This window comes from Filicampus tigris, chromosome 3 (assembly GCF_054856515.1).
Source record: "Filicampus tigris isolate MCC_2025a chromosome 3, RoL_Ftig_1.0, whole genome shotgun sequence".
In the NCBI taxonomy this organism is placed as follows: domain Eukaryota; kingdom Metazoa; phylum Chordata; class Actinopteri; order Syngnathiformes; family Syngnathidae; genus Filicampus; species Filicampus tigris.
In genome coordinates this window covers 15,118,511-15,146,276 of record NC_141219.1, presented here as the reverse complement: position 1 = coordinate 15,146,276, position 27,766 = coordinate 15,118,511, and the positions used below count along the sequence as shown (strand labels likewise).

The 27,766-nt window shown below is 40.3% G+C and overlaps 1 protein-coding gene across 1 annotated transcript; it reads right to left on the bottom strand.

Moving 5' to 3' along the window:
* Positions 1–17: 17 nt before the first annotated feature.
* On the bottom strand, positions 18–14,888 carry LOC147150029 (AN1-type zinc finger protein 3-like). Its single transcript, XM_086026582.1, has 6 exons — positions 14,505–14,888; positions 12,013–12,053; positions 8,884–9,078; positions 7,036–7,101; positions 4,559–4,813; positions 18–1,796 (listed from the first exon to the last, which is right to left on the bottom strand). Exons 1-6 carry the CDS (start codon positions 14,585–14,587, stop codon positions 1,642–1,644), a joined length of 795 nt encoding a protein of 264 aa, XP_085882708.1. The 5' UTR covers positions 14,588–14,888; the 3' UTR covers positions 18–1,641.
* Between the last annotated feature and the right edge of the window lie 12,878 nt (positions 14,889–27,766).

Below are 27,766 nucleotides of genomic sequence, written 5' to 3'. Positions count from 1 at the left end.
AGGACTTCAAGAGACACTTTGTCTGAACTTGTTTTATTCTCATTAAAAGGAAATCAAGCAGGAGGAAAGGAAAGTGTAGTCATGGAAAGAAAAAAATATATATAATTTTGTAATATTTTTGTCCCCCAAATACCATATTATAACAGAAAAATTCTACACTTAAGCGTAAGTCAACCTGAAAAGGCAAAAAAAAAAAAAAGAGGTTAAATAAAAGTTGCTTTATGGTACACAATATTCAATAAATTTTTGTTCTCAATTCTTCTAATGCCAACATTACAATTTTTTCTTTTAACAGGAGGATTTATTCACTGCACCTCATCTAGTAAGAGGGAGGAGAGGCAGCAGAGAGCAAATAGGAAAACAAATATGAGAGTATTATCAACATGATTAGCTGGAAATTAAAACACTGGCCAATGTCGAGGACCGGTTAAGTACCTGAAGGTGGAAGAATGGAAAAACCCAACAACCCTGCTAGTGAAGACCTTTAAAAATATGTATAACTAAGAACAACCAAAACAAAAAAAAGAGCTGAACCACCACCACCAACACCTCGAAAAGAGGAACCGCTGAGTTAGTCCACATAGCCCAGAAACATACGGCAATGTGTGTATATACAAAAGTGTCAAAAATGCTGAAACAGGCTGTACAATACAGGCTGTCATGGAACAAACATAAACCTGTGTGTAGACATGATGGGAGGGTTTTTACCATGAAGGAAAAGACTGCAAGGTTCAAACAAAAATGATGGGGGAGAAAAATAAAAAGAAATATCATCGGTGTCCAATGAAAACCATGTATTTTCAAATATATATATATATATTTTTTTTTCCTTTCTTTTGCCTGAAACACAAAACATGATGCATGATTTTCATTGGACAACAACACATGTTAAGTCTTGGTCAGTAAAAAAAAAAAAAAAAAAAGAAATCCAAAGATGACTTGGATGACTAAATGTTCCGTTTTCCCCCGGGACAGTCTGATTGGCATTTGAGTCAAACTCAAGAGTTGTAGATTGGATGTCCTGCTTGGACAAAAATCATTCATGGAAATAGAGAGGGAGGAGCTTGGAGGAAAGAAGCTTCCATATCCCGAGGTGGACAATGACCAGGATGCTAACGATTATTAGAGGTGGCTACGACAACTGAGTTCCATGGTTGTATGTCTTGCTTTGGTCAAAGAAGCAGTTGTGGATGATTTCTTGTTGAGGTCACGAGAATACAAACTCTCATTGTCCTCTTCGTCATCTTGTTTTCTTTTCTTTGAGGTATCATCATCAACTTGCTTCCTGGACAAACCGTTGTATCAAGCGTGCTTGTCCTCTTAATGCTTCTGCTCATTTGTTAGTCCACTCAAATGTGTGATGTCAGGGGGAAAAAAAAAAACGGAAAAAAAAGAACTGAAAAGTCCCAAAGTCCTTTTGCTCTCTCTGGTTCGCGTTTGTGAATTGGGGTTGTGTTTAGCAGCAGGGATACAATCAAGCTGACAGAAGCACAAAAAGTCTGGGATGAGTGTGGATAAATGGGATTTAAAGAGAGCGAGCATCCTTTTAAATGAATAGGCTGTACAAAAAAAAAAAAAAAAAAAAAAAAAGACGAAATCCCTGCTCGGGCTTTTGTGAAGGGATTCTCTCTTAGGCGGCGCTCAGGAGCACTCCTCTCCGATGCGCTGGCAGGAGCGGCCCACCTTACGGTCCAGCTTGACCATTTTGAGGACGGCCTCCTGGCGCCCGCTGCCCAGGTGATCAAAAAGACAGTCGTGTTGCTCCGGGAGCCGATGGAGCATACAGAAGACGTAACCTGGACATAGGAGAAGGAATGCGGTTTAGATCATTTGTAAAAGTGGTACTGACAGATTCATGGCTCAAACATCTGGTGTGAATTCTGCTATTCAATATCACTGCTAGAGAACAGCAAGCTCTGTGAACCGTCACAACTACAGCAGTGACACTCTGATGAAGGCGGAAGTAACACGCCGAAACGTGGCAGGTAATTAAACGAGCAAAAATCATTAGTGTCTGTTATAAACGAATCAATCAAAATATAGATAACAAGGAAGACAAAACGAACTTAATACAACTAAGCTCTGTGAAAAATATTGAAAAATAAACAGTTGGACGTGTACATTCAAAAGTTTAATAAAAAATAAAATAAATAAAGTTCAGCTAAGAGGGTTATAGTGCATTTATGCAATCATGTTTAAAGAAAAAAGTGCAACAGATTGTGTTGAATAGCAATACTGAAAATCAAATGGAGACGTCCCAAAAAGCTTTGATGGGCTGCGTCGCTCACGGCGGGTAGGCGGAGGTTGAGGCACGGCGTGGTGCTAGTTACACCCCATCAGCTAGCTAGCAATAAGCTTTGGCTGGCTGCTGTGGCTAATCACTCCAAAGTCAGTCATCATTGCCTCTGGGGCAGTGAATAAGCTACATTTCCGACTACATTACCGACTGAGACTGACAGACAGACCGAGAGACATACACTGTACAAACAGTATGGTTGGTGGTGGCCTGCTAAATGTTGCGTCGTACCCCCAAAAGTCATTTTTGTTCGAGCTCATGATATAGGGCCTATGACATTTTTGATTGGCTGTTACACCTGCGAGGACGGTCACCTGTGATTGAAATTTCGAATCGCAGCAACACTATTCACCAATAGCCAGCCACTCATGAAAAGAAGCTGCAGAACCCAGCATGTTCAATTTTAGAGGTTCTACTGTATCCTAAAATGTTGGTTGGAAAAACTATGAATCATTCTTTTTCTTTTCTCAGTCTACAAGCTGTAGCACTCATAGCCGCTTTTGGAGTGTTGCCACACATAACAAATCTTATTAGTTGTCATCTTCTTAAATCCATTCATTAATACGCATAATAACACTGCTGGCATTCAATGAGCAGTGATTAAAAAGCCCAGTTTGACAGCTGCTTGATATGCAATTAAAAACACTGTGATTGCACAGAGCACCAATGGAGTGGAAGGGAGATGATTATATAACATTAAAAGCCTTTCAAAGGCAATGGACGTGGAATATACCCCCGAGCCAAAAGATAACAGAATTACAGTATCCTCCGTAATACTTTGCATCAAAACATTCTCATTTATAAAATAGTTCACCTGAACCTTATTAACATCCCCGATGTTTATGTGCGAATGTATCAACTTTCACAATGTGAAGTATCCAGCAGAACCATTAGCAAAGTCATTACCACAATGGTCAGAAATCACTCTAATTGCATCTTTTCAAAGTAAACAAGAGACTATTAGGGATGGATGTCAGATGCGCCAAAAAAAAAAAAGGGAGGCAATTTGCAATTGAAAAATGACTTCGGGGGTTTGAACAGATGGTCTTTAAAGAAGTGAAGCAGTGTGACTTTTTAAGTATGTTCATTTGTATGCAAACAAGTTGTTTAGCAAGCACGGTTATTGGTTTAAACTGCATTAGTATTGCTTGTAATTGGCTTACGTTTTGTGTTCCAAGTGAAACATTAAGGCTATCTATAAAGCTCCCCCACACCGAGCCCCACCCCCAGGTCACTGACATGTTTTGTACTGTTGGGCGAGCACATACCGGACCAATACCAGCACCAATTTCAAAGTATCAAATAATCGCGAAAGCTGCCGATACCAACAGCCGATACATGAAGGCAAACAAATTTGACATTGACAAAGTTCTCCTCGCTCATCAGTTGTGTCACAATTACAAGCACATAAGTTGCTGTTTTGTTAAACTTTATTATTGTTAGTCTATTATAAGATTGTTTGGTTATGACACTGTGTTCACATTCCAACAATGAGCCAGCAAACAAGTTCAATTAGACCTTAGAGGGTGAGTTTTGGAAAAGCCCATTATCTCAACTAGTGGCTGTCCTTTAATAGATTCTGCACCCCAATTAGTTGGAGTATGGAATCATCAACCTGAGACAAGAAAAAAAAAAAAAAAAAACACCTCCCTCAAATCATAACTGTACCTCTGTTCACAAAAGTTGTTGTTCACGTGCAGACTTTACGAATGTAACTACCGTGCCCATTTGAACTAATTGCTAACCAAGACATCAGCACCTACTGAATAAAGGATGAATGCAAACAGTCTCTCAAACCGATTACCGTTACATGCTGTAAACATTCCCAATGCAGTATGAGAAATGATCAGGTGATTAGCGTTGCATTACAATAACATGAAGCTCCAATTGTTGCTTGCCTCCACATTTTCTCAATAATAGTTGTTTGTATTTTGTTTTCAAATCTAGTTTGACTTATATATTACACCGTAATATACCTGAAGTTGCTGAATATGAATCTAAAAGTTTGGATGGCCGGTTTAATTCAATTCTGATTTTAGTTTACTGCTGAGACAGCTTTCTGCCAAAAGAGGTGCTGTAAAATGTGCAATATTATTTGTACTTAAAACTGTAAAGCATTCGGTGATATGGATGTGGCTGAAGCAGATTTACACAGTTTTCCTGTCTAGCAGTTCAAACTGGTTGCTGACATATTTATACATGTCAAGTGCGAGAATACAGTGATTATTCTAAACGTGTGTTCATGCGGTTGTGTCGTCGTACCACAGCGACAGGAGCCCAGCTCTTGTTGCACCAGCTCCAGTTTGGTTTGGCAGCGATGGCAACGCTTGCGGCTCCGCTGTTTGGAGCCGCCGCGAGACGACGCAGAGGATGATGGTGACGCAGAACAAGATGACGACGATGACAATGACGATGACGATGATGATGATGATGATGATGACGACGACTCCTCAGCCCCCGGCACTTCACCCACTCTCGCTCGCTTCTCAGGAGAACTGTCACTTTCTGACTCGGAAGCTGCAGACACACAAACAAAGAGCTTAAACATGATAAAAAATGACATGAAACAGGTACAAACCATGAGGTAAAAAAAGTGTGCCTTTGACATTAAGTTTATTTATTTACTCATTAATTTGTTATTTTGTCTATAGTGAGGTCAAATGACAAAAATCAGCGTGGTCTGAAGGTATTTTAAAGCATCACGAAATTTACAGACCTAAAATCAAGTTGTAAAGCCAAACTAAAAAAAATGAAAAAATAAATAAATATATATATATATATATATATATATATATTGTACTTATATAAACTACATACTTATACTTTTATATGTTTTACTTTTATACAATTTTATATATTTTGGGACTGACTGTGGTTTAGGGTTAGAAAGGTTTTACGCAATCGTGGGTAAGTAACTTTACATCATCTTTAGCCTCATCCGCTGTCAGTTAATTGGTCACATATCCTAGCAATGAGTTGAAAAAGAGTTGGAAGACAAAATATTCATATTTCCACAAATAGTAGCCCCAGCTCTTTTAGACGCCACGCCCCAATTTACTGCCTGTTATGTCATTAATTTTAATAAACACCACACACATACAAAAAAAAATGATTGTACAGTAACCACAACATTCTCTGCTGAGAAGACAGTTTTAAGAGAAAGTGTATGCAGCGTAATGTATTCCAGAGGAAAAGCAGCTTAACATTTCACCATTGATCCAAAAATGATTACATTCTGAGAGTATCTTCACGGAGGATGGAAAACCGACGTTAGCGAGGAGTTGAACAGCTTTAAAAGAGGATTTATTCCATGCAGGACAAACACTTTTGTGACAAAATGATTTGGAAAAAAAATCCCATCCAAAGGCCATTACACAATTGTACTTTTTACATACCCTGACAACATTTTGTCAAATATCGTCAGTTTAAGAAAAACAAAATCCTTATTTCTGTTTTCTGAAATGCATTACAGTTTAAAAATTCCATTCAAAATAAAGTAAATGCGTGTTTGCTGATCACTCGGGTTTTTTTTTTTTTCAAAGAATGGTACACATTCTACATGTTCTCAAAGAGAGTCAGGTTAAGTCAACTTGAGCACAACTGTGCACCAAACTACAGTATCGAGTACTTGATATAATGCCCAACAACAACCCTCTCATGCACATCAGTGTTCGAGTCGTGGTCAAGTCAAAAGAGCATGAGCGGACACAGGAACAGCATGTACCTGCAGCCAGTTTAACCGGTCAGCACGACTTTTCTCATCAATCCTGCAGACTTTTCCTCTGGCCGGCTCGAATGCAGATCAGCGCTCAATAAATCTCTGGGAACTAGGCCAAGTTGAGCTGCCAGATTCTGCCGCTGCGCACCATCAATATGAGTGTGTGAACACATCCGAGTGCACCGGTGAGTGTGTGCGAGTGTGCATGTTGTTAGCACATGACCGCTCTCCTCCCTGGCTTTCATCTATCCTGGCAAAACTCTGTGACAAATTGAAAGCAACTCAAACTTATCTGAATACAAGAAAGGATAAAACATTTTGAGAATGAATTTGTCAATATCGAATTGTCATTCCGATGATACAGATGTAGAAAGAAGAACGTTTAAAGTTAGGTATATTCACTTTCGAATGACATTTGACTACAGTAACGGTAATAAATAATGGGCGGCGCCTGGGCTCCCCCTACAGTAGAGAAAAGTAATTTCTTTTAAATCAAAAGTTGACCTCGACTCAACTCGGGAGAGTAATGGACGCCGCCATTATTAAATCGGGCACTCTGGTATAGCCATGGTTGCCATGACAATGGCAGAAATGCCATTCAACTTATTAAAGGCACTTAATGGCTTAGAAGCTGATATTTGAAGGTGGAAAAAATTGCTTTCATGAAATGAGTAGCATGTTGCCTCGATTACATGCTTTAAATGGTACTGTGTGTAATGCTGAGTATGTATGTACAAAAATCTATGTGTCATATGCATTACATTACATTGCCTACAGGTACAAGCAAAATAAAAGGGAATTCCAATAAGTCTGTTCCTGGTGTCCCTAACAGCAGATTGTTTGACAATTTTATGTAACATTCTGTCTAGTTTAACGCCAAAATTTAACATAATGTTATACAATTGTTCTCATCCGCAACACTGCTGCCTGTAAGTCTGCAAAACTAAATAACCCATTTAAGACAAGTCACTTGCTTGAAATGCAGCGGGGTGAAATGTTTTGCAGTCGAGCAGAGACGTACCTGATTCAAAGGAGCGTTTTGTAGGAGTGGAGAGTGAGCTGAAGGCTGTGTCTGTGCTGCATACTTCTGCAACAGAGATGCAGTTCAATAAGAGAGGGAAGAGATACGTAACAATGACTAAATGCTGTTTGCTGTCATACAAAGTTCATTCTCACCGGCACACTTTCATAGTGTATTGAATATTCTTGTAAAAGGCATTGAGAATCATAAATAATTCAAATATAATATTATAACTATTGAGGAGAGCAAAAAGGGCCACGCACACATGCAAATATACAATGCATAATATTGACAAGATGATAGACCGGAACTGAAAGTCTTATACTGGATTATGTGCTACATTACCTTTACCCTTACTTATATTATATCTTAACATATATCGTATAATTGTTGGGGCACGCGAAGCCCAGACTCCGTGCCCAAAACTGGTTAAAGCTTAAAAAGGAAGTCAACGCAAGCATTTTTTTTTTTTTCCAAGAATATGTTCTATGCAAGCTCACTAGTTGAAACAGGGCATTCTGATAAATATTGACTTTGTGGAACAAGTGTTAATCCACTCCGTTTTAGCCATATCTGGGGGCGGCCATTTTGTCTTCTGTCGACCTGAAAATGACATCACAACTGCTCACAACGACCAATCACGGCTCAGTTTCAGAAAACAGGTCAGCCGTTGCGAGCAGTTGTGACATTTTTTGTCGACAGAAGACAAAATGGCCGCCCGCAGATATGGCTAAAAACGCGTGGATTAACACTTATTCCACAAAGCCAATATTTATCATAATGTCCTGTTTTTCCTGGCACTTTTCAATAGACATTAAAGTTGATACTAATAATAGTAACGCATTCAATAAATTAATTGATTTCTACAGTGATTTAGATGGTTCAATGCAAGCTGATGTCATAGTTATCAATGAAATATGATGACATCCACCAACCATATCAGCGCAGCGCAGAATCTGTCAGCCTCTGCACTTGGATCAAACCCACCAAAATCACATTACACCACCTGTTGACCGGCTGAGCTGTTTTCTGAATCTGAACCGTCATTGGTCGTTGCGAGCAGTTGTGATGTCATTTCCAGTCGACAGAAGACAAAATGGCCATCCGCACAGATGGCTAAAAACGAGTGCATTTTGCTGCTTAACTTATATTCCACAAACGCAAAATTAATCAGAATGCCATGTTTCAACTAGTGAGCCTGCTGGGAACATATTCTTGAAAAAAATGTTTGGGTTGACTTCCGCTTTAAGACACAGCATTCCACTGTACCTTTTTTTGTAATCCCCTTTACTCATGAAATTCTGCACATTTTTTAGAAAAAACATGACTTTTTGGCTGGACTTTAGCTAAAAAAGTACAGTATGTACAATTCTATTGAGGGGGTTTCAGTGACAGTGTAAATGACTACAAGTAAGTGGTACTGTAACAGGGAAGTAGGGTAGAGTGGGAATATTTACAGCTCCAAATGTCCTTTTTGTAGGCTTTTTGTCATCTCATCCTGGACAGGCTTTAGCTAATGACCTTGCCACCATACAGCGCTGACGAATGCCCTGGCAATTGCAAGTGTCCTCTTTAAGCCTTCACACCGAATAGATAACCCTGAGCTTTCATCTACACTATCAGTGTCATGGGGGACAAATATAGTCTGGAGAGCTGTGGCGTTATCTCACTGTCTTCTTCGGAAAAGTTGCCTCGGACAAAAATAGGTAATTTATATGGTCATTTCGGTCATTGTTATTTTTTATACATCCCTTTCTTGTACCACGTCTCCTTTTTCAGAGTGCGAGACCTCCATGCTGTTTCTAGTTTTGCACCCATCAAATATACACCAGTATCTCCTTAACTTACCGTCCTGAGCAGGTAGAGAGGTCACTGCTGCATCTCCTGGCAAAGGATCATCTGAGGTGTCTGACATGGCTATGAAGGACTGACTGATGCCTTTGTTTGTTTCACTGCAGAATACGTCTGCTTGACTGCTACTGCTGCTACTGCTGGGGCTTGCAGAGGATTTTGAGGCACCATCTGGCTGTTTCTTCTGAATGTCTTTGGGAAAGAAAAGGCTTTATATTACAGTCAATAGCAATATTAAGTGCCCCTAGCGTCCTCATCAGAATCACTAGGTTATTATGACAATGCAGCAGAATAAAACAATATGTTTTATCATATGTTTTATAATAAGTGCTAAACATTTGTACACACACACACATCTTTAATGGTTTTAATAGTTAATGCTTCATTTTCTTTGTTCTCATTGAATTGGATGTAGGCGTTTGACCACGCCTCAGAAAATTATTTGCTAACAACAGTGTGTGTAAGTGGTTTTAAACAACACAAAATCAAAAAGGAACTGCAAATATGCCACAAGAAGTTATTGGACCAAATTCGTCATTTGTTCATGCATATTCTATTTTCCAGAGCTGGGCATCGCCTAAAGGCCAAGATGCACCGATCCGACGTCGGAGGTCGTGAAATGTCGTGGCGTCTGATTGCGCCGTCTGATTGGCGTAGTGATCACCGTCGTAGCCTCGTAACCCATCAGGAATCGTCAGGTGGGCGTTTCAGCATGTTGAATCAGCGCCGGGAGTTGTGACATTTGGTCAATGTTACCTAGCCAATCAGCGCTCGGAGCACGAACGGGAAGTGACAAATGCGGGTGAAGAGCCTTTGCTGCCTTAATCTTCTTACAAGTACAAGAGCGAGGATTGACAATTTAAATATTTCACGATACTGTGTCAAGAATGTGAGGGTTTACTTTGCGACGGAGTTCATCGTGAGCGGACAATATAGCTGAATGCATTGTCTAACGTTTTTATTATCCGCTCCCGGCCAATAGCTTTCCGGTTGGATTTTTCTAACCATGAGAAATAGTGACTACCGCCGCCGATGGTATGGAAGGGTATTACATCTCACTCATTCGCAGATGGCACTTTAATCGTCAGCGTCGCTGTCTGTCGTTGCGCTGTATTTTTCCAGCGTGACGTGCCGACGGCCGACCCGACGCCACAGCGGGTAAGCGTCGGTCACAGTTGGCCAACGTCGGATTGGTCTATCTAGGCCTTAACAGCCACCGAGTTCCCGTCTGCATATTTAAACGACCAACGTGGTCCCAGTCCGTCCCTCGTCGGCGACAGCCAACCGGCGTCGAGAACATAATCTTCATGTCACACGCAGGCACCGACCGCATGAGCAGACACGCCGCCAAACAAAGAAAAATATCAAACAAAGAGAACAGACACACACGCACAGCGTGGTGATCTGTGAAATAAAAAGATTTTTTCCTTACTTGCCGCCTGTCAGGAGCGCAGGAGGGCACCTGCATGAAACGTGGTACAGGTTAAGTCCGTTCTCGACGCCATTTGGCTGACTCGGACCGATTAGGACCACGTGGGTTGTTTAAACATGTAGACAGGAACTCTGTGGCGGTTAGGCGATGGCCAGCTCTGCTATTTTCATAATCACATTGAAGATTTTGCATTGTCTCTCTGAAATTGGCTGTCCAGCCCAGCAATATTTGCACCTTTAAAAAACCTCCATTATTGTCAGTGACATTACGACCAGCATTTTGTCTTTCTTCAATGGAGGCTTAAATAGTGCATAGTTGCAGAATAAATATTTAAACTTATGTTTTGTTATTTTCCTCTCATTTTGTGTGTGGTTGGATGTTGTCAAGTTTAGCAGGTCCATTCAGTCAAAGTAAAATATCAACTGATGTAAAAACCTTTTAGAAATTTGAAATGTAAACAGTTCACAGTCATCTTGCTAACTGTATTATGTTAACCCATTGAGGCCGAAAGCGCCTGGCTCAACATCTTGCCGAAACCGAAGGGCGACTATAGAATCACCCTCTTAAACCTGAGGTTCTCCCAGAAATTCAACACCTACAAAATAATTGGCAACTCAGCCCCTATAGCAGATCGAAACATAATTCCAAAAGAATTTGAGAGCTTAGACATGTGGCTTCCACAAAGGCAAGAGTTTTATTATTATTTACTGTTTCAATCGAAGATGTAAAAATAAAGTGTCAGTGCAAGAGAAGCACTATTTTTAATTTAAAAAAAGAAATCGAGTGGTAGGAATTACCATCCTCTATTCTGTTACAAATACGTTGATATCGTTATTGTCTAAAAACAAATACCTTAACCATATATCATGTTCGACTGGGTCAAAGTCCACAAGCACGTTGCCTCTATCACTACGGTTACTTATTTCGGCGCTCCCGTGATCGACGGCCATTACAGCTCGAAAAAATTCCGGCACATCCTCCGCTGTCTCGTGACACCGTCACGTGTATATTATGATGCATTACATTGGCTAAGAGACCGAGAATTGGATTAAAAAAAGAAAAAGATGAAACCGCTCTCCTGGTTTTAAAGGTAGAAAGACGCAACAGCGCTCCTGGCTCTAGTGGTAGAAATGCAGTTATGCGCTCCCGTCCTTAATGGGTTAAGTGAAGGTCCACCGTGTGATCAATCTATACTAATATTCAGAGCTCGGCATTCCGTCCCAGGGACGAACAGTCCGTCTCCCTATCCCGGACGAATGTCCATTTTGTGGATGTGCGGACAGAGGACGAGAAGTCTTTTAAAAAGGACAGACTAAGCAAGGACGGAAATGTGTTTTCGTCCGTCCCCGTATTCGTCCCTAACCGGGTCAAGTCCAGACGTCGACAATTAATTTTACTAGTCGACGCGTCGTTACCAGGGGTCTTCAATCCTGTTCCTCAAGTTTAGTCAAAGTTTAATGTACAATCATCTTAATTGTCTTTATGATTAGTTTGTACATAAAAAATTCAAGCTATAAGCGAATGATGGTTATTATAAGAGTAGGTGCTTGCTGTGGTGATTTACATATTATCCGATTAGTCGACTAATCGTGGTTAACTGTTGGTAATTAGTCGACTAGCAAAATAATTGTTTGTGGCAGCCCTAGATAACTGTAAAACTTTGACGAAGACAGAACAAAGGAACAAAAACCAACCTGCAAAACATTTGGAGCACAGATTCATCGTTTTGCTGGACCTGGGAAAAAAGAGCAGAATAGAAGATTTTTACTAAAAAGTCAAGTTCACATTTTTTAATATGATAAATGCTGGTTGACAACCAAGGGGTAAGACTATCTGCATATTTTCAACCATGATTCAAAATCCCAGGCTGAGAATTACTCATTTGGGAACCCTGCACAGACAAAAACATCATTATCTTGACTCTAGTTGAATCAGATTTTTGCGTCTGTACTTCAGTCAAAAATGTCTTTCTGTTAACTGAACGCCACCACCCTCCCGATTCTTTGATCAAAAGTCTGGATGGTTCACTGAAGCTTTGCTGATTTCAGCGACAAGTGACAACTCAGGCACAACAGTTGATTCTGGCTCTCCACTGAGAAATAACTCAATTCCTGTCCGACCTCCCTCCTTACCATCTGTGCACAGAGCATGATGGTCAGTCACATTCTATTTATTAAGAGCACACCTTTGTATCCATTTCTGAAAAAGGGGTCAACTGTGACAAACCTGACGTCTATCTGTGACTCTTTAATTGGCATGACAGAGAAAGGATGCGTAGATGGAAAAGCGACCTTATCATTGGAGCCACAATATGGAAGATGCAAAAACTGCAATATCTTTGTACAAAGACAAACGCTTTTCTATTCTGCTCTGAGCAAATGACCAGTTGATCTTCTCTTGACAACGATACTAAGCTAGAAAGGAAAGTAAGGATCATGATCATTAGATCAAAACCAAAGGTGAACTGCTAAAGTCAAACATACCCGGGCTGAACTATTCAGAATTCCACCAATTAAGTCACACAAAATGTCAGCGCTTGAAGCGTTGTCATGGGCGATCTGACATTTGATCTTGACTTTTTGTGTACAATGAACCCGCTATTCTGCCACATTTAGCAAATCTGTGAGTAATTGACACCGGCCACCCAAAAAGGTTTGTAAGTGCTTATAGAAGCTACAAAATGATGGCAAAGCACTAAGGCTACGACCTGACTAAAGGCTTTTTTATACTCCCGCGTCGGCGCAGGCGACATCCCGAATTTCATTCACATTTTATAGACAAGTTTTTGTGTTGCACAGGTAGCTAATGCATACATAGTCTAGCTACAAACAAAAAATTATTGGTGGAGGTAATCAAATGATATTCATCACACTAGCAGGAGAGGAAACAGGAAGGAAATGACAACATGCTTGATCACATAAGAATATGCCATTGCAAATATTAAACAATTTCATTTTTGATTGTCAGCCTCGGGCCATTTTCTGAGCGGAACATGGAATAATATCCACTTTTAACAAACCCCACACTACAGGATAATAGCTCAGGTTAATCTATTATTGGGAATTCTATAATTGCGATTTTGCGGAATTTGTTCAGAGTCTGATAATGTATTGATTATCAATATGTGTATACCTCGATAACAGCTATTGAAATCATGTGTAAACTCAAGTTAACCATTGCTTTTATAAAACATAAAAATAAAAAATGATAAAACACTTTAGTCAGTCTTAACCTTTATGATGATGAAAACACTGTGTGGATTAATGAGTCTCTCTCACCTCACTTCATAGTAGTCTTAATTGTCACACCAGAGTAAAAAAAAAAAAGTTACAAAGGTTTAACTTTAATAACAAGTGGCAATACATGGTGACATCATGGTTTTGATTACGAGTTTGCTTGTTAACGTGCTGCGGATGCCTTCTTTACAGGCCTTTTTTTGATAAATGCCTTAAGCCTCTGTGAACGCCTCAATATATTTGTTTTTCAGATATTTGCATACATTTCAATTAGTACACCCCTCCACCACTGCAGGTGTATGTTAATATGCACTTGACCTATTCTATTGCATTTTAAATGCATTTGTTCACTTTTTTTCATTTGTAAAGGTATTTGTGGACCAACTGTGTTTGTATCTTAGTCAATAATCGTATTATGTACTTACAACAGTGCTAATGTTACCGTAGAAATCGCCATTACAGATCCACCAAAATATACATTGTAGTCGCGTGCAGTATGTACTGGATACAAAACAAAACGCGTGCATGGTGCATTCCAATATTTCAAAATGTCAGGATTTTGCACTTCCACGGTACAGGAAGACTAAACAGTTGATGAAAGAGGGGGGCTTAGAACAATAACGTGTCTAGGGAAACAAGTCCTCTCTTAAGATTGTTTGACCGTGTATTTGCACTTTTACCACGCCGTGTTATTAGCCCTGTCACACCTGTGACATTAACTGGATTATCTGTCCTGGTCTCTGGGGGTAAGTGAACGAGGCCAGCTGGAGTTAGCTCGTAGCTAAAGCTACAAAACAATGGGGAAGGGAGGGGGGATGAGGAGGAGGGGGCCCATAACAAGCTCATCCCCGCTTGAGCTGCTAGCGCTAATGGCTAAGCGGCTAAGCTAACCGTCGACAGGGAAGCTAAAGAGCCACAAACAAGACGTGTAGGGAGGTTCTCGGTCTTACCCCCAGAAGCCGCAGGGACAGCGTGGCGGTACGACATTGACGTTACTCGGGGGCTTGCTGCCCTCGCTCCCGGTGTCCCCCATGTCGGTCTTCCGTGTTGAGGCTCTCCGTGTAGCAGGTGAATCCGGGGATGGAGCGAGGGCCTTTCAATTCGCCTGTAGATCCCCCTGTCTGGTTCCACACAAAATGCGGTGGCCCGAAGAGATAATCCTTTTTTCGAATTTCGACGGGCGTGGAGCAGTTTGCCGACACGAGCGGCCACAAAGTCCAGTAGATTAAAACAGCCTGAAACAAGAGTGAAACATGGGAGCCGTCAAAGCCGATGACGGACGGAATCACCGGGGATTCCTGGGCCGATCAGCTGGACAGGAACAAACCACTGGCGCAATAGTAGGGGGATAAGGCTAACGGGGCTGCCAAATGCTCAACAGTGGCATTATTCTGGACTCTGAAACTGAAAGTTTACCCACTCATTAATAATTTAAACCTGATACATATTTAAAAGCCGAAGAATAAATAATTGTCTTAGAGCGACCGCCTGCGTTTCAGTCGACATGGTAGGTTCCGTAAAAAACTCATAACTAGGAAGCTCACAGTTCTAAATAATTTTTCGAGCTCAAGCTGACACTGATAGGCAACATTCTACTTAAGTTGTTGAATTGCCGGTGTTAGTCTAATATACACCAAAAATATGTATTCGTGTTATTATTTTGCCAATTTTTCGCCGTTCTACTGCTTTCACGTGTCTCCACCAATTCAAACCATTCCAATCTAAAATATTCACTTCATTTAGGACATTCCGACAAACCGTTACAATTTAAGATTATTCAGATCATTCTGTACATCTTGGGAACAATTTATCACGTTGACAAAATTCCCAAAATGTTCACAAACACATTTATAATTTAAGATACATTTTACACATTTAGCTCTTCCTTCCATATATCGGCCAATACCACTCAATCCACTTTCAAGTCTCATGTTCTACATTTTAACCATTCAAGTGATTCCACAGTATTTCCTTTTGATGAGTTTTTGTGTCTCTTCCTCACATGGTGTGCTTTCCTTCACAGATAAGAAAGTTTATCCTATGTAATGTTATAGTAGTTATATGGCATGTTTTACTGCTATGGTTCTGTTGTCATTTTCCCTTTGTTGTTCTGTACTGCTTTCTTTTCCCTCTGTCTGTCCCCTCATAAACTTTCTTACAATAAATATCACGATATACACAACAAACCACACCACTGTCATGTTCTGGAAGATCTGAAAGTGTTGTGTTTTAACAACCACATTACAGTGGCAAATTCTTCTTTGATGTGGAAGCGCTTGAATGGCCAAGCCCCTCAAAGATTTTCTGATTTGATGAAACCTTTAAATGTCAGTGGATTGGCAACTAGGGCGGCAGTTGCAGGGAATTGCAAAATACCCGAAAGAAAAACCTCCTTTGGCCAGACATCTTTTATAGTCAGGGGAGTTAAGATATGGAATGAGCTATCCTCTGATGTGAAAGCAATAGAAAATATATTTTTATTATTTATTTATTATTATTTATTATAACTTTTTAAAGTTAAATTGACAAAATGGTTAATTGAACATCAGGCATGCACTCATATGCAGTGTGTGTGTGTTTGGAAGGGGGAGGGGTCCGGTTGGCGGCATTACGCTTTTGTATCCCTCTGTTTTAAAGATGCATATTTACTAATGTGAATATGTCTTAAAATGTGTTTTTTCTGGGCGGCACGGTGATCGACTGGTTAGCACGTCCGCCTCACAGTGCAGAGGTCGTGGGTTTGAATCTGGCCTTTCTCTGTGGAGTTTGCATGTTCTCCCCGTGCCTTTGTGTCTTCTCCAGGTACTCTGGTTTCCCTCCACAGTCCAAAAATATGCATGGTAGGTTGATTGGACTCTCTACATTGCCCCTTGGTGTCATTGTGAGTGTGAATGTTTGTTTGTCTCAGTTTTCATTCAACTATGTTGTGGCAATTGTCCCTATTCAAATAAACATGAAATGAAAAGTAAAAATACATACAGATCCACCATTTTGCATGACCATGCAACTGAACAGAAGAATAAAAATGGCTGTTTAAATCCCAATATGACCAACTTTCTTTGCATTTATTTGCATTGGGTCCTTGAAATGTTTTCAACCAACTTGTAATATTCGCCAAGTTTACCAAACCTCCCCCTCGACCCCCAACTTTCTGGGGTGCCCATACCCTACTGAGCGATTTTAGGGGGGTTGTGTTGGGGACTCCTAAAATATATACAGTTTAATTCTTATAGTTACGATTTCAAAACTGGTGAGTTTTGGGCCATGTCAAGGTACAATGTGAGAAAATAAGCGACATCGGTCCAGAACTCACCTCAAGTTATAACTGTACTTTAAATATTAAAACAAAATGTCAATGACTGAAATCTCTGAAGCCATCAAGTCTATAATTAAATATGACTCAGCTCCAGCAGTTATTTCCCCATCCACAAATGTTATGTTTTTAGTATTTGTTCAACCTCAACTTTGAGCAAAATTTCTTTTGGAGGCAGAGTGGTTTCACCCAACGGGATGGACCATGACGTTCTTTCTGTCTGTAGGGAAGAACATGTGGGCTGTGGATCCACCCGAAGAGCGATAGCTGCATGTTTATTTGGTACAAGGCGATACACCAGAGAATTGCACAATCACATTTTCACTGTTGCTATGGGCCATAATCCAGTACAGGTCCTAACTATACATGCAAAAGCCTCCCGGATTCCAAACTTTTAAAATCCCTGAACGCTCTTCTGCTTAGCAATTTTTATTCTGCTGTTTAAAAGAAACAAATGGTAATGGTCAGTCAGTGCAGCACACAGGGACATACAGTTCATTATTACAATCCTCATTTTGGGCCTCTCTGTGGAAAAGTGCTTTACTGCTTTTTCGTCTTCATAGCCTGAGTCCATCCTGGGGCTCGGTGGTCCTCTAGAGACATTCTCAACACGACTTCAAAGACAGATCCCCTCCACTCACATCCTGTATACCCACCTCTTTCTTCCATCATAGCGATAAACACTCGAAGTTAGAAGAATTAATTAGACACAGAATGACATCTTGTTCCCTCAAGACACCCTGAAAAGTTAGTAGGCCCTACGTTATAATATATTTTGTATCAATTAATTAGTCAATCAAAGCTGTGGCTAGCCCCTTTAGTTTCCCCCAGTCCACAGCATCCTCCATTATGACACGCGAGGAGGAGTTTGGTGTGAAAGAATTTCAGATCACAAACACATTTTAGGGTGAATTTGAACAGAGACTGTATCAGAGATGGGAAATTCAGGTCCAGAAAGTAAAAACCCTGCACAGGTGCTTCTACTCAACCGGCAGGTAGACGAGCTCAGTTGATTAGAAGCACCTGTGGCTCAAGCCAAACTATGGCAGGGTTTTTACTTTCTGGACCTGAATTTTCCAACTCTGGAATGTATGGCATGACCAATCACGGCTGACCTGTTTTCTGAATCTGAGCCGTGATTGGTCGTTGTGAGCAGTTGTGATGTCATTTTCAGTCGACAGAAGACAAAACGGTTGCCCCCAGAGATGGCTAAAAATGAGTGCATTTTGCTGCTTAATTTATATTCCACAAACACAAAATTAATCAGAATGCGTGTTTCAACTAGTAGGCTTGCATAGAACATATTTTTGAAAAAAATATGTTTGCATTGACTTCCGCTTTAAATAGATATTTTGTGTTCTTGCCATCACTTTGAGCGGCAACGGTGCAAAGGTTTGCTTTTTACACTGACTTAAGTCTCGTTCTTTCCCGCAAGGTAAGCCGTAATATCATCTACGTTTATTTCACTTGGCTCCTATCAAAGTCTCGATTAAGAGTTATCTCAAAATACTCTCCATGTTACATGTTGAAAAAGAGGTGGGGTCTTTCTCTGGAAGTATGTGAGGCGTTTGCTCGGAAAGTAAGCTATGTGCAATGTGTATTTTGTACAGTAGCAAGTCTCGGCCTATGGTGTAAATTTGCCAGCGACACATGCATTAGTCCATGTGTCAATAGATAGTGTCAATTCCGTGGCGCTAATGTGAGAGGGAGCCACTTGGAAACATGCTCTAAATGGATTGTATGGGAAAATCTGTGTCAGCACATATGTCCATAAATGAGTCTTTCATATCTTTTAATGCAATCTGAAGATAGGCAGCCCTGCTTGTTATTGACTGGAGGACAAGCCATATGTCACTACTCAAGGATTCACACTGAGGGTGTTTATCAGAAAAACATGATTACCTTGATGTCTGATAAGTGTGAAAATGCCAGTGTGGGTTTAAACAAGCACACTTTGTGGATAGCAGATGTTTATTATGGATGTAAACCTCCAGGGATTTGCAGGCCTTTATCAAGCAAGGCTTCCCATTTGATCACTTAGCAGTTGTTCAAATGGAACATGCATTTTTCAGTGTAACATAGAACTATACACATTGACAACATTGTTGGTACCCCTCTATTAATAATGGAAAAAGTGAGAATTGTGGTTCAATTTAATTATTTTAAAAAAAATCATGAATCCGGTCTGGGCATAAATGATGGTACTCATAGAAAACATTGAAAACAATTTGAGCATAGGGACATATTCAACCAAGGTGCGTCGTCAAATTAGCATCACAGGTGTCTCTAAACTTGTAATCAGTCTTTCGACTCTTTTAAATGATGACAAGTAGTCACTGTGTTGTTTGATGACATGTTGTGCACTACACTGAACACATACTAGAGGAAGCGAAGGAGAGAGTTGGCTTAGGAGATCAGCAAAGAAATTGTAGACAAGCAAATTACAGGTAAAGGCCATGAGCAGCTTGATGTTCCCATTACTACAGTTGCACATATTCAGAAATTTAAAATCCACAGGACTGTAGCCAACCTCCCTGAATGTGGCCACAGGAGGAAAATTGATAAACAATTGAAGAGAATGGTAGTAGAGGAGCCCAGAACAACTGCCAAAGAAATGAAAGGTGAACTCCAGGGTCAAGGCACATCAGAGTCAGATTGACCCATCTGTCGTTTCAGCCAAAGTGGACTTCATGGAAGATAAGATGACTAAGGAGGACAACACTGTTGACAATAAATCATAAAAAAAGCAAGACTGGAATTCGTTCGCAGATGCAAAAATGAAGCATCCCAAAAAAAGAACACTGTATCTCCTGAGAATCACAAAACAGGAGGCTCTGTTATGTTCTGGGGGCTGCTATGCTTCATCTGGTGCAGGGTGTCTTGAATCTGTCCAAGGTACAATGAAATGTCATGACTATCAAGGTATTCTAGTGAGAAATTGGTAAGGTTCCGGTGGAACCGGAAATGGTTGGATGCCACAAATGTAGACAAAAAGAGAAGGGTACAACAAACATTTATTAGCAGAAAAAATAACTACCGTCAAAAGTGCAAATAGTCACAGTTAACAACGCTTGGGAAAATCTGGATAACAAAAGACCTTTGCAAATAAGGCAAGGAGACGACTAACACGAAATCACCTGTCAAAAAGGACCAGGGAACTCCAATTGACATAAAAACAAAAAGCCGTACAAAATAATGAACTCAAATTCAATACTCGGAAAAACATGCAAACAGGAACACTGTAGTACTACAACTAGGGAGGTCAAGTAAACAAGCAATTGGCGCACTTATAGCAAGCAAGGTTGAATAATCTGATGACGAGCCTTCGACGCCGCTGTCCTTTTAAAGTCCTTGATTGTGATGCCGAACAGGGGCGGCGCTGAAGGACACGCCCACTAATCAGCTGACTGGCTGCAACACAGAGCAGAATCATGACAGAAATGTGCTGCCCACTGTCAAAAGGATTGGTCTCAGGGGGCCCGGAACTGGATAATGACCACAACACACAGCTAAAAACACCCAAGACTGGCTAAGAGCAAAACATTGGACTGAAGCGGCTTTCTATGAGCCTAGATTATAAATCCTATTGAACATCTGCGGAAGGATCTGAAACATGCCATCTGGAGAAAGCACCCCTTCAAACCTGCGACAACTGGAGCAGTTTGCTCATGAGCGAGCCAAAAGACCTATTGAGAAATGCATTAGTCTCATTGAAAGTTGTCAAAATTATTTCAATAATTTTGGTGAACCACAATGGCTAATTATCATCCATCCATTAATTTTTTTAAACTTTTGCCAGATTCAAGTTATTTCTGTGAGCACTGTGGGTTTTTCTTTCATTAACCAAGATTTTCATCTGTATATATATAAGGTATGAAAATGTAACCCCCCCCATAAAAAACCCCCATCAATTTTCTATTGCACTTGTCCTCGTTAGGGTTGCAGGTTAGCTGGAGTCCGCAGCTGACTGTGAGTGAAAGGCGGGTTACACCTGGACATACCATCAGTAATTGCTCTGACATTCACATCTATTGGCAGGCTAGAATCTTCAACTTACCTTACATGCTTGTCTTAGGAATGTGGAAGGAAGCCACAGTACCCAGAGAAAATGTGAAGTAGGTTTTTTTTGGGAAAAATGTTGCTGACTTGTTATAGAATTCAACTTTATTTATAGAGCACTTTAAAAACAACCACAGCTGCATACAAAGAGCTGCACATAAAGTAAAAAGTCAGACGTATAAAAACAAGGACAGTTAAAACAATAAATTAATAACATAAAAACTGTAAAGGCAATAAAACACTAAAACAATAGAGTCGCATGCTGAAGTCTAATGCCAAAGATTTCAAATGTGTTTCAAGACAAGCTTTAAGGTTGGACAGAGAGGGGGCTTGCCTCAGGTTTAACGGAATGTCATTCCAAAGGGAGGAATTGGCAACCGAAAAAGCTTGATCGCCTGTGAGCCTTCGCTTAATTCTCAGTACCTCCAGTGGCGTCTGGTCCACTGACCTACCATCTCAGGGCTGTTTTCTAAAGCTGAGCCATGATTGGTCGTTATCTGAGTCCCGAGCAACTGTGATGTCATCATCACATCGACAGCCAAAATGGCCGGCCCCTGAGGTTGACAACGCAATATTAATCAAGATGCCATGTTGTGACTAGTGGGCCTGCATAGAACATATTCTTGTGAAGAGAATTTTGGGGTTGACTTCTACTTTAAAGGCATACCAGCATGCAAGCGTGTGCGCGTGTGTGTGTGTGTTTGTATTTTAATAGAATACATAATTTTCTGTTGGATTTTATTATGCTTTTATGTTTACATTTTCCAATGCAGTACTATTTTCATTTTATTTTGAAAAGAAGAAACAAACATTTCTTGGGGATTGGAAAGGATTATGGGCATTTTCATTAATTTCAATGATAAATCAAGCTACCACCATTTTCTTAGCTGCCACAGGCAGATTACATGTGCTGCTTTTCGTGTGGATTCAACGTGGTGAAATGATGTGATAAAGACTCCAATATGGAGGTTTAGCGCCATACAAATCTCGCCTGACAGATGAAGAGGAATGTCTGACAATGAGCTGCGAGATCATAACCAGTCTGTGAAGCGCTGGGGGCTCCAGGCGGTGTTTAGAAGTGCGCACAGATGGGATAAACATCAGAGAGGATGCTGCCAGACACACACTAAAAGCTGTTTGCACTCCTCCATTCGAGACAAAATGCCCCCGAACAACATCATTTCCTTTTTGTTCTCTTATTTCTTTCCATGTCTTTTTTTTTTTTAAAGCATACTTATACTGATGATGTATTTTCCACTTATTTTCACTTTTTAACACTCGTCTGTCTTTCATACCCTCATACACACGGTTATTGTGCGCAGGGTGTGTGGGGAAAAGCACCAGTGCATCTCCAGCCTGCCCACCATCTCACTATCTGTTGATCAAAGAGCAGCTAAACACGCACCAAGAACAAGAGCAAGCCACGAGCCGAGCAGCCGCTGCAGCACAATTAGAAGGCGAAATTTACAGACGTGCCTCTGAATTCCCCCAGATTACAACACACACGTACAGCACACACATTTATGGGCAAACAGATGTGCCGAGAGGAAACAAATGCACAAAAATGCTGCAGGGAGAAATCACGTCTTAACTTGGACCGACTGGTTAATCTGAGCCAATTTTGGCAGATTTTTCTCTCTGTTGTTAACAAAGTTAAACAAATACTATAGGAGAATGTATTGAAAAAAGGTCAAATATTCATCTTTATGGTCGTAAGCATTGAGGGACCCAAAATAGATTAAAATACTTTTATTCATTATATTTTTATTTATCAGCCCATCAATAGGTTATCAGAATTTTATTCTGCCTAATATTGGAATCGTAAACAGCCTCAACCAATCCATATTGGTCGGGCCTTAGTCTTAGCAATCTTAAATAAATGATGTGAAACTAATACAGAAACAAAAGTAACAAATTGGTAGTGTGATAAGTGAATAATGAATAATAATGCATCAGATGTTGCTGTTAGTTTATTGTACAACTTCAACAGCGATAACACCTGCCAGCTTGTGCTTATCCAGCTTATCCATACCTGCAGGAAACCATGCTGCGTTTTTAAGATTAGTGAGCAGTCCATGCATGTGTGCAGGCGCGTGCCTCTGTGTTAGTGTGTGCGTGTGCGCGCGCGTGTGTGAGAGAGAGAAAGAGACAGTGAGCAGATCAGAAAAGAAAACAGAAACATTGCCAGACAGTTTAAAAAAACAGCCTCCTCTTGAGTTTCTGTGCGGGTAAACTCTCTAAATTGTGTTCTCGATGGAATTTAGAAAGAACTCATTCAAAAAAATGCAAGCAATATCTCACATTTTCGTGGCCGTTCGTAGCGCTGTTGGTTGAGCAGGTCGTCCAGTGACCAAATCCCGGCTCCAACGGTCTGCTGTCCAAGAGTCCTTGGGCAAGACACTGAATTTGAAATTGCTCCCAATGGTGCATGAATGTGAGCCATCTACACCTAACACTTGCAGTAACTAAAAGTAAACAGTAAGAGGTCAATTATAACCTCTTGACATATATATATATATATATATATATATATATATATATATATATATATATATATACTGTATGTATAAAATTTTGTGACACATTACTGAAGGACCCAGTAAACAAGCTGCAGCCTGCTTGCAAAAACAAACAGGCACACAAAATCTGTCAAACAGTCAGTTATGAAACACTTGTGAGGACAGCCATTCAAAAAGATTGATAAATCTAAATTTAAATAAATGTTTTCAACTTTTAATTTTATCTGCAGCATTAGCTTTATTCTTGTTTTTTTTTTTAATGAAAAGTAGCTGAACTGATTGCAATATTCTAATGAAAATCATAATTCGGTATCTGATTAGGGAAAAAAATCCCAGGAATGGGATGATAAGCATAATATGCGAATAAATTCTAATCAGAGCTTTCTACTATCCTATTAATGAGTCCATCTTTGAGTGTCTTTTGTCCGTGTGTGTTGGAGTGCTCAATGGTCTCATCAGCATATTTAGCATAGTCCCACTCAATCAGTCTAGATTGATTAGGATACGCTCAGTCAACAACTAAATAGGTGAAACTGCACTTGATTAAATCACAGCAAACACAGCGGGTCTTATTTTGTATTAGTCATCACAACCCTGCAGGCAATTTTCAACATACTGTATGTTGGGCATCATGTACTGCTACGGTGATATGCATAACATTTTGAATATATTGACATGGAAATTTAGCACTCTTTTGTTTTAATACCAGTTGCAGTAACCAATCCGATAGATGTCTTGCATTCAATATTCGATATATTAAAATATTGCGTAAAACTTATTTTGTTTCAGTAATTCAATTCAGAAGGTGAAACTCATATTATACAAATTACCCTCATAGTTAAATATTATATAATACAATGCCAAGCCTATGCTGAGTCGAAAGCCAAAGAATAAAAGTGTTTTAAGATGAGTTTCAAAAACGGTGGATGGTACGGATGGGCGATACCACACTTTACAGATTCAATACAGATCATTTTTCTTGGAAGAAAATCAATACCGATACATTCTTCTTGGCATTTTTTCAGATTATTTTTACACAGACAATTCACATGACAAATACTGGCCCTTTATAATATATTTATTTTGTGCATATGATGTGCATTACATAATAGAACCAAAGTTAAATAAACAATATATATATTCCACAGTATAACATATTTGTCACAGAATAGGCACCTTGCATTAACTTTTTCGACTGGTGAAAAATAATACTACACCACAATTCACTTCTTGTCTGCCATGACTCTCTTCGTGAAACCGCACGTGTTTGACTCTTACATCATGTCTTGTTTCCTGGTCATGTGACACGGACCAGTCCAATCTTCCATTAGGCTTTCTACGCAATTGCGTAGTGAAGTAAACTACCAAAAACAGTCCAAAGTGATGCATGCTCCCAATTTTTTAAAGTTGGTATCGATATTTGTTTACGGAAATCGATACCAAATGAGTAGCATGTGAGTATCGGTATATCGGTAAAAAAAAAAAAAAAAAAAAAGAGATATTGATACCAAAGGATCGATACGCCCATCCCTACAGAGAGGGGGCTTGCCTAATGTTTAACGGGAGGTCATGCCAAAGGGAGGGACCAGCAACGTCAAAAGCTTGATCTCCCCTGAGCCTCGGTACCTCCAGTCACGTCTGGTCCGCTGACCTGAGGCACCAGGTAGGTACGTAGAGATAGAGGAGCTCACAGAGGTAAGGTGGGGCGAGACCATTTAAAGAACACTTCTGGCCTAAATTGGCAGAATGCAAGAGGGCACGAGGGTGTCTGCAAAATGGGCCTTCTCATAGCACAGTCAATGCAGATTTACAGTGCTGATCGCATAAAAGTGTCCTTCTTTTTCAACAACGGGGAAAAAATAATGCACTAATAAATGACTTCTAGTAAAATATACCTACTGTAAAAAAATACCTGTTTATTTCATTAAGACTAGAAATTGTCCATCAGTGTGGTTGTAAGTATGAATGGTAGCCTCCCATAAATTTTTCTTATCTGTTGTGCTCTGCTGCACAGGAGCGCTGTGCTATGTCAAACTGGGCACCATGATCTCAAAATCCGCAGGGGGGTTTTCCTATCTGATGGAGGCTTTCATCTCCCCCATTGGCATACCTTCACTTGTGGACCACCACGATGGTGTCCAAGCCCTCAGCTTTTTCCATCATCACGCTGAGCTTTGCAGAGTATGCCTTGGCTTTCTTCTTTCCTGGATGAAACCTTTCTGTCATTGTCACCAAGTGTCTCGTGGCTGCAGCCACAGGTAATATTGACATCTTAAATACGACTTTTCATGACTATTGCATTCTGCACGCAAAAAAATCACACGTAGTTTATTTTATATACCACTTGTCCTCATTAGTCACGATTGAGCTGTCGTCCAACACGTCTGACTTTAAGCAAGGACACCCAGTCGGGACTGGTTAGTAGCCATTCGCATGGCACATAACATTCAAACATTTACATTCACACTCAAGGAAAAATTTAGAGTCTTCAGTGAAGCTCACACTTTAGATCATGGGAGGAAACAAGAACCCACACAAGCATGCGAAGAACATGTGAACTCCTCGCAGGAAAACTACCCTGGGGTGACCAGACGTCCTGAAATAACTGGGACAGTCAGGATTTTGAGCCTTGTGTCCCTGGTGGATTTCGCCAGCCCAATTGTTTTCTCCTACTTTTACGCAGGTGTAATGCGTTGTCCCGGCTGCCCCTTTTTTTTCTATTGTTTTCGAAGTTATTTATTTATTTATCATGTTTATTTTTTTGTCCAGTCAGCAAGTCAAGTGTTTGGGCAATGTGTATGTCAATCACACACTTTTCATAGCGATTCATACGATAAACCAATTAAAAAGGAATTCAACTGTTAAATTCCTTACAATTTACCTTCACATTCACGTTTGTGTTCTCATTGTCATCCGCATCGAATGGCTAGCAGGCGTGTTTTCGTCATACCATAACCAGAACTACTTCTTGCTTCCGTGTCTAAGAATCGCAGGTTGGGAATGTTGTCCTATTAGCCTAATGCTTTGATAGCCGATCAGACCCAATGCAAACTGAGAATTTCTGGTGGCATATTTCCAATGTTAAATTCAAGACCGTCATAAGGTAAACGGCACCGCTAGCTTCCAATAGGTGCCAGGACTGAGCAAAAAATGTTGAATAATGGGGAGTGCATTAGCTTGTTTAGCGCTGTTGAACCAACATAGCGTTTAGCTTTTGCTAATAACACAAGCACTGGACACCAGATTGACAAACAATTATTTTTTTTATAAATAGTTCTTGATGGGGCGTCCGCCTCACAATTTAGAGGTCGTGGGTTTGTCCCGGCTCCGGCCTCCCTGTGTGGAGTTTGCATGATCTCCCCGTGCCTGCGTGGGTTTTCTCCGGGTACTCCGGTTTCCTCCCACATTCCAAAAACATGCATGGTAAGTTGATTGGACTCTCTAAAATTGCCCCTAGGTGTGATTGTGAGTGCGGATGTTTGTCTCTGCGTGCCCTGCATTTGGCTGGCAACCTATTCAGGGTGTCCCCTGCCTACTGCCCGAAGACAGCTGGGATAGCACGCCCTGCGACCCTTGTGAGGATAAGCGGTATCGAAAATGGATGGATGGATAGTTCCTGGTGACAATTTATTGTATGCTGTATTTGATTTTTAGTGAAATTCTTAGTGTCCCGGTTTTTAATTTTGAAAATGTGGTCACTCGATTCCAGAGTGAGATTTGAGCCCTGAAACTCAGAACTCTGTGGCAGACATGATAACCACTCCATAACTGTGCTGCATTCCTTGAATACATGAGAGTCATAAACACTGAAGACACCGCTCTGGTTTTCATGTTGCACCTGTTATTATTGCTGAGACAAAACCAAAGGCGAAAGTGTACAGGCAAAAAGTAGGCTATTTTATTAATTTGTCAGAAATACACAAATACCTATAAATGCATTGTTGTCGTTGATCACAAGTTTATTTGAAAATAGAGTAAAGACAGACTGCAGACGAAAGACGGATTAAATACATGGACTTCCGTCTATGCTTAGTGCGTCTATTTTCAAATGTTTCCGTCATTCGTCAACCGTCAGCAAAACAGGTGTCCATTATAGGCGGGTAGACGGACCGGTCCGTGACATAGACGGAATGCCCAGCTCTGCTAATGTGTAAGTAACATTCTTCAGGGACTGGACACAAGGACAACATTGCAGACACAGCACATTAACCTATGTATTACAAATGTTGGGAAACATGTTGATTATGCTCTTTCTTAATTTCCAATTGAATACAATAAAATGAGTATATTTCTTTTGTGTGTACAAACTTTAGGGTGTCCC